Source organism: Lucilia sericata, unplaced genomic scaffold (assembly GCF_015586225.1).
Source record: "Lucilia sericata isolate MDLA Ls3-8-SP2 unplaced genomic scaffold, ASM1558622v1 Contig000060F_arrow, whole genome shotgun sequence".
In the NCBI taxonomy this organism is placed as follows: domain Eukaryota; kingdom Metazoa; phylum Arthropoda; class Insecta; order Diptera; family Calliphoridae; genus Lucilia; species Lucilia sericata.
In genome coordinates, this window is record NW_023994095.1 from 774,744 (window position 1) to 787,758 (window position 13,015).

At 39.7% G+C, this 13,015-nt stretch overlaps 2 protein-coding genes across 5 annotated transcripts in view; one reads left to right on the plus strand and one right to left on the minus strand.

The window, feature by feature from the left end:
- LOC119616157 (acetylcholine receptor subunit alpha-like) overlaps positions 1-13,015 on the plus strand; it is a 154,539-nt gene that overhangs the window by 28,466 nt on the left and 113,058 nt on the right. The gene's annotated exons all lie outside the window — the stretch shown is intronic.
- LOC119616158 lies at positions 1,688-7,527 on the minus strand. The gene is made up of 3 exons (XM_037972427.1): positions 5,356-7,527; positions 5,077-5,291; positions 1,688-1,815 (listed from the first exon to the last, which is right to left on the minus strand). The coding sequence occupies exon 1, from the start codon at positions 6,924-6,926 to the stop codon at positions 5,496-5,498; it is 1,431 nt and encodes a 476-aa protein (XP_037828355.1). The 5' UTR covers positions 6,927-7,527; the 3' UTR covers positions 1,688-1,815; positions 5,077-5,291; positions 5,356-5,495.

Below are 13,015 nucleotides of genomic sequence, written 5' to 3' on the forward strand. Positions count from 1 at the left end.
ATGATGTAAATCTTACCTCAGGGAGAGTATTCAGTAAAAGCTTTCTTACAATCCAATACGGTCTCAGATATAATTATATCACTTGATATTGCCCTAATTGCCTTCTGATTGTCGGTAAATATATTAAGGGCTGTGGGCGCCATATTTATTCTAATCCAATTAACGCATTCCGTTATTGCGCGGACTTCTGCTTGGAAGTTTATGTTATGATTATATAAACGGTGGTATATTTTTGTTTCACGGTATTCAATATAGAACCCCAGCCCTACTCTGTCCTTCAATTTAGAGACATCCGAGTAACAACGGACTACTACTGGTATTTGCTCTAATGTTCCGCTTGACCAAGACATTCTATCTGGGATCAGCGTTGCAAAGTTTCCGACATATTCTGTGTCTGGTATACGATCAGGCACGTACTGTGATTGTATTTAGCCTTCCAATGTGTTCAGTATACATTAATAACGTGTCCTATAACTGCTTTTGGGCAGTTCGCCTAAAGTAAAGAGCCGTTCGGTTGTAAGCGCCGCCTCTTATCTTAAATATGTTTCAATGGGTGGAATATCTAGCAACATTTCCCGAGCCTTGGTTGAAGTAGAACACATGGCACCACTTATACCCAATCAGCATATACGCTGAACTCCCTGTAGTAATTTGATGTTACTAGAGCCTTTCTCAGCTCTTCTAGTGTGCACGTTATTAAAGGCGCATTCGATGTCAATGCATGCCGTCAGTGTTTATAGTTTGCTATCGAAGTATTCACCTATGTAGTGGACAACTTCGTTTAAAGTGGTTTCCACCTTTCGTCCCTTTATAAAAGCATGTTGCTTATATCTAAGGTCTTTGTCTGGTATACTATTCACTATCCGTTCCAAGCTATGCGACACTAAGGTTTCCTTGGTTTGGGTATAAATATTACCCTTGCATCCTGCCATTTAACTGGGGTATATGACAATTTCAAGCATGCATTGAATATCTGAGACAGATGTACGTAAACCAGTCCCACTTCCATCTGAAAAAGTATCAGGAAAATTCCGTTCGGCCTTGCAGCTTTATAGGGAGCAAAACTCTTATTGCCCCTTTAACCGTATCAGATGTAACAACAATTTCCGTGTTAGCCTTCCATTCCTCCAATCTCGGTTCATCTATGTTATTCGATATACTTGGTAGGAAATGAGAGTTCATTAGAAGTTGCATTGTCCCATCACCATCCTAAGTTGGACATGCGTTTTGAATGTGAATTTTTTATCTTCGATACGTCATTTACACCATCTACCTGTTAACAGAAAAGTTTCCAGGAGTATCGTTTGGCTTTTCGAACGATTTTCTTCTATTCACCAAGTTTATTTCGATACTCATCCCAGTATACTGCGGTCTTTTTACGCGAAGAGTCATTCCAAGGTTTCGGATCTGCCCAGTTACCCAGTTTGTCTTGGGCAAAACTCCGCTCTCGCAGAGGGCAGCGGTCCTCGAACGATTAAAGCATGGCACTTTGGCGTCTATATCCTCTTTATTTCAACATTGAAAAGTGTTCTTACCTAAACGGTTCTTTAGGAAGGTCCCGAACACTGTCCAATTAGTTTTAGACTTATTTCGAAATTTTGTCGACTTTGGCGGTGGTCTTAGTATTTTGAAACTTATGTACCGATGGTCAGAAAAGGAGTGCTCGTGCTCTCCAATCCTGACTGTTGTTTATAAGCTCTTCTGAACATATAGTTATATCTAATACTTCTCTGATTCTATTGACGAAGGTAGGTTAGGTTAGGTATTCAGGCTGCAAAGACGCACACTTGGGTCCTGTTGGTCCCTTTGTGATACCTGTAAAGATAATAAAATATAAAAGAAAGAGGGTAGAGGATAGTAGAAGATAGTTTAGGATTAAGTCATAGAAGAGAAATTGAAGTGGAAGAGAAGATTGAGAGGTCTGTCCTTGCGGACTAGTGAGTGCCTTAATTATGGCTTGGTGGTCCTAGAACCAGTTACTGTGCCTGATGAAGGCATTTATGTTATCCAGTCCTAGATTGGATAGTTCTGACAAGTCATCAAATAGTCGTTTTCCTAGATATACGGATCGAGTGTCCGCTAGCGCCGGGCATTGACAGAGAAGATGTTCGATGGATTCTTCCTCCTCTTCGTCTTGACAGCTTCTACAGAAGTCGTTGTGGGGAATTCCAAGTCTTCTTGCATGGTTTCCCAATGAGATATGCCCCGTAATGACAGCAACAAGGTTGCTGATATGAGGGCGGTTTAGTTGCAGAAGATATGACGTGCGTTTACTGTCCAAATTTGGCCATATCTTCCTTGTATTGATACAAGTTGGTTCATTACGCCATCTTGTCTGAGAAATTTCATAGAACTTTCCATCTATTATGGTCTTGCAAGCTTTTAGCGGTATTCCGCAAAAGATGTCTATGTCTCTGTCGGACATTGAGGCTCCTAGTTTCGCTAATTCATCAGCGATATAGTTGCCAGTCAAATCCCCGTGTCCCCGTACCCATTTGAGCACGATTATTGAATGTCTCGCCATCCTGTTTAAGGATGCCCGGCATTCCTGGACTAGTTTAGATGTAGTATATACACCAATCAGGGATTTGATAGCAGCTTGGCTGTCGGTACAAATTTGAATATCTCTGTTTGATATTCTGTAGTACCAAAGCCAATTTGCTGCTCTTTTTATGGCTGATAGTTCAGCCTGTAGTGGACTACAATTATTCTGTATCCTAAAGCTTATTTTAGTTCCAAATTCAGGGATAAAAATGCCACCTCCAACTCGTTCCCCTTTTTTAGAACCATCCGTATATACCAGGAGGGTTCTTGGGGAACTGTTATCCTCCGGTGAAGAGTTTTCGGATATTGTGTATCCGAAGTCCCTACGGAGGAAAGGTTTGGGTATGCAGTAATCAATATTGCCCGGGAGGAAAGATGTTTCCCTCATAATAGCCGCATGGCCGTATGGCCTGTGTGTCCAAGCATTTATGGCATCAAGTCTGAGGGCAGTGATGAGTGCCAGTTTTCTGGCTATCAGATCCGTTGGGATCCAATTAAGCATTGCGAATAGAGATTTGGTTGAAGTTGTTCTCAGTGCTCCTGTTATAAGGATTGCTATCCTTCTTAGTACCTTATCAAGAAGTATACAATTGGAGTTGTTGTCCAGTGCTTTCCACCAGACAACAGCCCCGTAAAAGAGAATAGGTTTAATAACCGCTTCATGGATCCAATTTACCAGTTTGGGATTTAGTCCCCATCTTTTTCCTATGGCCTTCTTGCAAATGTACATTGCCATTAAGGCTTTGTTTACTCTGGCTGTGATATTTTCCTTCCATGATAGTTTACTATCAAGTATCACCCCTAGGTATTTCGCACTGTTCGAAAGTGAGAGTACGACTCCGTTTAGTCGAGGTAGGGTAAAATTTTCGATCTTGTATTTCCTGGTGTAGAGTACAAGTTCGGTTTTACTAGGGTTTACACTCAAACCACTATCAACGCTCCATTTACTTAGTAGATTGAGTGCTGATTCGAGTCTTTGAGATATCGTATTCAGATGGAAACCTGATACTGCTACCGCAACGTCATCTGCGTAAGCGACAGTCTTGTATCTTTGGTTGTCCAGTTTCATTAGTAGGCTGTTTATGGCCACATTCCATAAAAGTGGTGATAGGACTCCACCTTGAGGTGTGCCCCTGATTGCCATTCTTTGAATACATGCCATTCCCATGTTAGAACGGATAATCCTGTGTTGAAGAAGGTCTTTTATGAATTTAATCACTGATGTCTCAATACCGAGCTCTTCTAGAGCTGATATGATGATGTCGGGTTTGACGTTGTTAAAGGCTCCTTCTATGTCCAGAAAGGCCACTAACGTGTATTCACCAAATTCCAAGGACTTTTCTATATGTCCCACTAGTGAGTGTAGGGCCGTCTCAACTGATTTGCCTTTGGTGTAGGCATGTTGTGAGGGAGATAGGAGCATAGGATCTATTGACGATCTTATGTGGACGTCAATGATCCTCTCTAGGGTCTTAAGCAGAAACGATGATAGACTTATGGGCCTATAATCTTTTGCCTTAATGTGCGTTGTTTTTCCTCCTTTGGGGATAAACGTCACACTACATTTGGTCCATTGTTCTGGTACGTATGACCATGTAAGACAGGCTTGAAATATTTCAAGTAGCCATGGTATAACTAATTCTGCATTATATTGCAGGTCAGCTGGAATTATGCCGTCCGGGCCCGGTGACTTATATGGGTTAAAGCTGTTTATTGCCCATTTTATCATTCCCTCGTCTATAGTGATTCCGATCGGGGTTTGACAATACGTTTGTGGTCTTTCCATTGTAATATCTAATGGTAAGTTACCTGGGAAATGAGTGTCCATTAATTCCTGTAGGGATTCTTGTCCACTCGTTGTCCACTCACCGTCTTGCTTTTGGATGTAGCCTTGAACGGTTTGTGATTTAGACAGGATTTTGCATAAACGACTTGTCTCTGAAGAGCTTTCGATGCTACCACAGATGCTTCTCCATGAGCAGCGTTTAGCATTCCTAACCTGATTCTTAAATTTATTCAATGAGGCTTTATATGTGGACCATTCACCTGATCTTTTGGCCTCATTGAAAAGTTTGCGACATCTATTCCTAGTCTTCGCTATTTCCGAGGACCACCAAGGAGGTTTACTTTTACCCTTTGGTATCGAAGGTTTGCATGTTCTTCTTGTTGCTTGATTAAGAGAGCGTGTAAGGTTGTCTATAGCTCTATCAATATCTGCTGTATTGTTTATTTCCGGCGTATTTTGAAGAAGACTTGTCAGGATTCGATTTTGTTCTTCCCATCTTGTCTTTCTTCTGTTTAGAAAGGGGGTTTTCCTTTCCTGTGTATTTTCTATCGAGAATACGAGATATCTATGATCTGAAAAGGAACAATCTTCCGATACTTTCCAGTTTCGGATTATGTGCGAATGACTTGTATTTACAAGCGTTATGTCCAGTACCTCTTGTCTATTTGCAACTACAAATGTAGGTTCTGAACCTCTATTTACTACTTCAAGATTATGATTTAAAATGAAGTCTAATACGAACTCACCTCGTGTGTTGATGTTGGTGCTACCCCATAGTGTATGGTGTGCGTTTGCATCTGCGCCTATAATAACAGGGATGCGTTTTCCGTTTGCTGCACTTACTGCCCTGACGACCGTGTTACTTGGCGGGGGGTCTGTCTGGTCGTGCGCCATATAGCAGGAGAGGATCCACATTGTGGATTCCTCTGTCTCCCATGCTGCGGTTACTGTATCTTCATCACTGTAATCAGATAGAATGAAGATATTTAGGGTGCTTTTAGCAAGTATGCAAGATCTAATGTTACCTGTGCCTTTTGCGTATAGTATTTTATAGCCTTTTATGTTGATTCCAAGTATGTTGCCGTTATGGGTCCACGGCTCTTGGATCAACGCTATATCCTCCCCTTGATATCCAAGGTGGAGGTGTAATGCAGCTGAAGCTGCTTTAGAGTGGTGAAGGTTCACTTGGATCACCTTCATCTTGGTCAGGGTCGTAGACGATTGTGACGTCGGCGTCTTCTGGGTCTGTTTTCAGAAGCTCGTCTTCGTCAATCACTTCGCCCTGGCTATCAAATAGATTCCCAATCAAGTCTGTACTTGATTGGGCGTCCATTTGGTCGTCAGAGTTAGTGGTATCGTCTACCTTTCCTCCGTCCGTGCTTACCGGTTTGGGGTCTAGTTTGTCGTCACCCCGGTAGACGCGCAGCTTGATACTATCAAATCCGTAGTATACTTTGCCTTGCTTCTCTCGGAGTAACGGCAACGATTCCTTATTAAGGACCACGACCGCCTTTCTGTTAGCACCTTCAGGTTCGGAGACCTTGACTACCTTCCAATTGTGGGTAGGTAGGTCAGGGTTTCCACTCTGAAGGTACGCCAGAATCGCCTCTGGTTCGTGTGGTTCCGCCGGAATAACCGTGATTGATCTCGGTCTGCGAGGTATCTCACTAACCGGGATCACGTCAAGTTTCGCGCCGGGCCACACTTCCCCTATAGACGTAACCGCCAACTTAAGCAAGTTTGCTGAGCGCTCGTTCGTGCACGCCAGCAGTTTGATGTGACCTTGGTACCAGCCAGCATCATCATTCTGCGGAGATGGACCGGGATTCTCTTTGAGAATTTTCCAATACACCTCCAGCATTTTTTGACGGATTATCAACCATTTATCCTGGGAGATAGCTCCGTCGTTGACACTCTTGTCAACAATGGCCCTAACCAGCGGGTTTTTGGCAACTTCGCTGTAGGGTCTATTGACTATACGAGTCTCGAACTGCTTCTGACGTTTAGTCTTCGGCTGTGGGACTGCCTGGAGAGCATGTTCTTCCTCCGATCGCTGCCGTTTAGGCCCTGCAGATGTAGCTTGGTCCGCTGCATCTGAGGTTGTAGGAGGGTCAGAACACTCCGGCTGAGCCAGTAGGGCTTTAGCCCAATCTAGGGACGATTTTTCGTCCGGGGTAAGCGTATCGACCGACTTAACTCCAAGTCGCTCGACTAAACGCATGGCGGCACGCCTTTGAACAAAAGCCTTCCTAGATGGATCTTTGCGACTAGGGGGGTTTTCGTTAGCCGTGAGGGCGGTTGAGGGGGCATTAGTTGGACCCGACATCGAGTTCGACGATCCAACCTGTCCAGAAGTCGCGGGGGTCACTGCTTGGTCCGCAGTGCCCGAGGCAGGGGTATTTGCTGGCGTACCAGCTAAGGCTTGTGCAGCTGATGAGGTGCTTGCCACTACGGACAAGATTTCCTCGCTGCGTTCAGCCGTGCTATCACCAGAAGGTTGGATAGCAGGCTGTTTGCAGTCCACCAGTTTAGGTTTCCCCAACTGGCTTTCCACGGGTTGTTTGTTGTTTGTTTGTTTATTTGTTTTTTTCTCCATGTGATTCCCACGAGTAGGCGCGTAATGGGTGGACGACCCACGCAGGGACGGCGTACGTGGGCTAGGCTAAGCACTACAACCGATCCGTGCCCTGGCATCGGAGGGGAGCTGTTAACGACTAGTCCTCTTTAACCACTAACTAGCCATTCAGGTTCTCGGCACTGCTTCCAACCACCTTAACCTTACAAGTGGGGGATGAGGGAATGGGTTCTTGGGATTGGATTGAAGAGGGATAAACTAGGTGGATTGGGAAATATGGGGATGGGGGTGGGGTTGACAGTTTTGGTCCGCGGATTTGTGCATGGGGAACAGGAGAAGTCCTGTTATCATATATGACCGCCTGTTATCAGGTGTACCATAAATCATATCAGCACTCTACCATCTCTTTACATATCAGTAGGCCATTTGTCAAAAATGTATCCACTGATGTGATAAAAGATTGTCCTGATTCATGCACTCATCTAGATATGACAGGCTTGTTAGACCATTTGTCAAAAATGTATCTAGTCAGGTCTGCCTTATCTCGAGCTAGCGTCGTCGTTTTCGACCATTATGTCCAATGTGTCGAAAAAGACCATGCTTAGCTCCCCCTATCCGCCACCTGGGACGCGTCCCAGGTGGCGGATAGCTTTATTACCTAAGTTCAATGTGATCAAGTCTTTAGTATTAAGGAAATCCATAAGGGCTTGTCCCCTGCGATTGGTGTTTGTACTACCTCAAGCTACATGGTGGGAGTTGGCATCACAACCTATTACAATTTTCTTAATTTTTCTTTGTGCCTCTTCAACCAGTTTCATCAGATCCGACGTTGGTGGTAGTGTCGGAGAATCGAAGGGCAGGTAAACAGATGCGAGGAATATGTTGCTACGACTTTGCTTCAGTACCGATGCATCCGATGTGGATAATCCTTTTGAGAGGAGAAAACATAAGTTCTTGTGACATAAGACACATGTTCTCGTGCAAGATCCTGTATCAGCGTAGAAAAGTTGGAAATTTACATTATTTAATCCCGAAACCTTGATGCGAACCTTCCAAGGTTACTAGATTAAAGCTATGTATTTTACCTGTGTTAATTTTAGCCATCATAGCGTTGGTAGCAGTTTCGCTCTGATGTAGGTTTATTTGGATAACCTCAATCATGGTAATCCATTAAACTGTCTTCCAACGAGTTGGTTTTCACCTCCTCGCTCTTTGGATTTGACCTGGGTAACCTGGTACTATTAATGGCAGCTGCACTTTCTTCTGGCGAGTTAGTGGTACCTTCCTCGCTTTTAGGATTTGACTCCTCAACTTTATCAGTAGTGGTTACTGATGCCGTGTTCTTAGGTTTTTAGTGTCCTTTTCGAGGATTGATGTAACAGCCCTTCCAATAGGACCTTCCCAATTTTGAATGTGACAGCTTTAGAGGCGAAGTAAGCCCTACATTTATTCTTGGCAAGACTAGCCATGGAATTCTTGTCGATACCTATTATAAATAGAGAGAGCACATTATTGAGAAATAATTTAACTTTAACGTTTGAAAACTTAATTATTTTGTGTTTTCTTTTTCAAGTGTTATATTTTTAAAATTTCTATATTTGCACAAACGTGGTAACAGTACGGTTTTTTCAATTTGCATCACAAAAACATAACTATACAAACTGAAATACTTATACATACGTTTAATGTTATAAACCAAATGAGAATTATTTCAATTCATTTCATATAATGGTTATTTGTAAGTTTAAATGGTTGTAAATAACATAATATGTTATCATTGTTATCATTATTTAGTTGTTGTAAAAATAATAATAATAATATAAATTTGAGTATGATTCACTGAAATATAATAGTGAGTCATACTCAAATTTATAATTGCCTTGAACATGAAAATGTTTACAGTAATTAAAATATTATTAAAGTCTAATTAAAATAACGATTGCATGTTTTTGAAAACAATATATTGTTGCAGTAAACATTGTAAGTTATAGTAACCATGTTGATCCACGTCTTTTCTCTGCGTGTGTTGGGGTAAGGTCGTTAGATTTTTTGACAAATATAATAAAATAAAACGGGGATTAGTGGGGGTTAATTATCTTTATTTTTTTTTTTGTAGCGATATACGCACTTTTTTCCTGGGGGTTTTGTTTAGAAGTAAGTTTAAGTTACAATTCTTTTCATCTTAAGGTCTAATGCAGACGTCGGCGCTAGTATTGTTCTGACAACGAAGATTTTCGGCAAATTACATGTACATAACACGATCGCAGACGAACTTCCAAACAAGAGCATTAAAAATCAGTGTGACCATTTTGGCATTTTTGCAGCTAGATTTAGCATTTTTTATTTTGATTTAGCTGTAAAATTTTAATTTAGCATTTGGCATTTTATTTAGCATTTTTATAAAATATTTTTAGCATTTTTAGCTTTTTTTGCAATTTTAGTATATAAACAAAAAAAAAGACAAATTTTTGCAAAAAAGATTTATATTGGAAATAGGTTTAACCGGAAAAAATCAGAATTAAATGTCTTTCCAAACACAAGCAACAAGAAATATGAGAAATGTAATAATTTACACTGTAATTCAAAATAATGCAAAAAGATTCATGAAGATAAATAACTTAAAATTACGCCAATACAAGTGAATACTTTAAAATGTTGTATTCTAAAATATTTTTCTGGAACCCAATGCTTTTTTAAATTCGAGGTGATAGAAATAATTCAAGAGATTTCATATATTTTTACAAATACGTTCAGTACGCTATTTTACAAACTAATACTTTTTGTTTGCTCATGGAATGAAACATATAATTTTGGAAAAGGCTATGTATGACGGTTAATTAACAAATTTTATTTTTTCCTATACGAAATAAAAAGGTTTTAATTTATATCATCCTTCAGGAGTATAAGGAAATAAGTATTGAAAAAAATCAATAATATATAATTAAGACTTTCTCATCCTATTTTCTGTTCTTTTTATTTTTAGCAAATTTTTAGTAATTTTGTTGTCACGTTTTTTTTTAATTAAAAAAATACATAAATTTCGAAAATATTATTGACAATTTATTCCAGAATTACAAACTTACGGATTTGAATATATCTCTCAATTCATTTCATACATTCTCATATATATTTTTCCGAAAAAATCTTGGAAGTATGAGTTATAAACCTGACATCTATTCACCGAGATTTAAAATTATTTCAACGGAATTTTCAATATTTTTGTGACATGAAAACCATTTTTAAAGTGTTTTGAGGAAGATTAAGCCATGCAAGTCTGACCGTCTGGTAGAGGTTGAAATTATCAAAACAATAAGCACGTATGCTTTTTGATCCAATGACAAAACCTTTTAAAAATGGTTAAAGTCCGTCCTTTATTTTACCTAGCCCCCAGAAAAAGAGTTTAAGTATATCGGAACCAAGGTTCAATTCAACATAAATGCTTTATTACGAAAAATAAATCAAATTTTATACTCATATGGTCAACCACGGCAGAATATACTTTCTTACTTGTTATAAATTACAATGAATTTCAGTTACAAATTAATATGAATTGTTCATAAAAACACTTAAAAAATTTTAGCATTTTTTGGCATTTTAAAATCAATTTAGCATTTTTTCTAGCATTATTTTGGATGGGATTTAGCCGCAACATTTTTTTGAGACCTGGTCACACTGTTAAAAATACAAATATTTTATTTAGTTGCTTGACAGCATTCAACAAAGCAGGCTGATGTCGCTTTGTTAAGGAAATTGCAAACACAACATGAAAAAACAATAACAACTTGCAAAAACAAGAGCATAATTTACAAAAACAACGTACACCCTAAATAATTTTCAACAACGAAAGTAAATAAGTTCATCTTGTTTCATTCTTTTCTTGTACATTTTAATTTGAAATGTCGTTTCTATGTGAAGAAATTATCATTCTTATGTACATTGATTGCATTTTGTTTATAAATATTTGCATTTTACACTAATGCAATTTAATCTTCAAAATTAAAAATAACCAAATATTTTTTTCAGTGCAATTTCATTAAAGAAATGCCAATATTGTGTGTGTAGTGGTGATTTTTTATCTGCCTCTCCATACGCCGGTATATGGTCTAATGTATAACAATTATATTTTTTTCACAAGAGAGCAAGAGAACACACGGCGATTGGAAAGTTTCCCACAGCCACGGATGTTTAATTAAAAGCACTTAAATATTAACTTATTTACATATAAACATCCCGGCCCCTTGCTTCTATGCAGCCTTAAAATAAGTCTCTTATAATTCGGACTGTACAATAAAGGTTTACAAATTTTTGAAAAATTAAGTTATAACAAAAGTTTTTTAGTGTATTACTTCATGCAAAAAAAAATAAATACTTTTAAGTAATATTTGGAATAGCAATTATAATAGGTAATAATTATATTTTGCAGCATTTAAAATAAAATACATAATAATTTAAAGTAAAAAGAAATAAAAAAATACAGTAATAAAAAAAGGCAAAGAAAATGTATAAAAGTGGTTTATTTATACACAGCAAATGTTGTGATTTCGGTGATTGTGTTAGATGCCAAACTTTCCTATTATTGTCCAGCCAAGGACGGTGTCCTGAGCCATGGGTGCGCCATTAGTTTCCGGCTGAATACTGGACCGAATAAGTCGTGGATATATATCAGCTCCCAGAATAAAGTTGATTTCAAAATTGGCGTAAAAATATGGATCGGCCAGTCGAAGGTTAGTGTAAAGATTTGCGACTCTTAGATCGATCTTTTCGTTGGGTTGTTTACGGGGCATATCATCCGCTATCATAGCCAATATATTGTAGGTAATCTCATTGTCAAAACGTGAGCGTATTTTTATTTGGCAAAAGCTGTCTGAGCCAATCTTCTCTTGAGGCAGTTTATGCCTTTCTACAAGAAAGCGAGCTATAGAGGTTACCTCGACACAAGGGTTAAGTAAACCTCTCACGCTACTATATTTGTCTCCCAGTTCCATTTTAACTATTATAGTTGGGAGTAGCGTAATAGAGCGCCGACTACTGATTGGTTGATGTTTGGCGGAGAAGCTATCACGTTTTTTCTCGTGCAAGCGTCGATGGCGGTGTAGCAATGTATGATGTTTACCCTGGCATTGTCGACAACGTTCCGTACTGCGACAGGAGACAATCAAATGTGAATGGCCAAGGCAATTCTCACAATATTTGCGCCCTTTCACAACCTTAAACTTTTTTGTCACTTTCATGGCCATGAATTTAAGGCATTTTCTTAGAGGATGGTCCTTACGGCATAGGCGACAGTCAAAGGAGAGCCTCCAATGGCGAGAGAATTCGACGGCGTTGATTGGGCATCGTAATAGCTGTGAATAAAATGGAAAAAAATTATTAGTGTTGTTGGGGATTGGGGAGTAAAACTAATTTGACGATTGGCCTAGTAACGATGCCATTGGCAGTTCGTACTTCGGCGACCTATTCGCCATTGGTTGGGGGGTAAATTATCTTGCCTTATGACGAGTGATCTATTAGATTAGGTTCTGGGGGAGATAACAATGGACTACCAATAAGGAAATGTCAGGGGGTTAGCGCACATAGATCCGTGGGATTTTCACTACTAGGACTGAGTGGTCTGGAGTTTAAACAAGATTCGATACGAGCTAACAAAGTGGAGAACTCCTCAAAGGTAAAATTGTGGCTATGAGAGACTCGTTTCAAGTGCATCTTGAAGCTCTTCACTCCAGCTTCCCAGAGACCTCCCATATGAGGTGCCCCTGGCGGTATAAAATGCCATTCTAATGGAGTGAAAGAGTGTAGATCGAACAGCTTTCGGCGTACAAGTGCTATAAATTGTGTTCTATTTGCATCCAATGTGTTAGAAGCGCCAACAAATGCGTTACCATTGTCAGAGTATAATACAGTCGGACACCCACGGCGGGAGAAGAAACGTGCAAATGCAGCAAGGAAAGCTTGTGTCGAGATTTCACTGGTTGCCTCAAGATGAATGGCCTTTGTCGAGAAACATATAAATACAAGCACGTACCCCTTTGTTACTTTACATCCTCGGCCTGCATATGTTTTGATGTCGAACGATCCAGCGAAGTCGACACCGGTGTTAGCGAAGGGTCGCG

Coding starts and splice junctions, on each gene's coding strand:
- LOC119616158 (XM_037972427.1), bottom strand. CDS start 6,926: ATGGAGAAAAAAACAAATAAACAAACAAACAACAAACAACCCGTGGAA.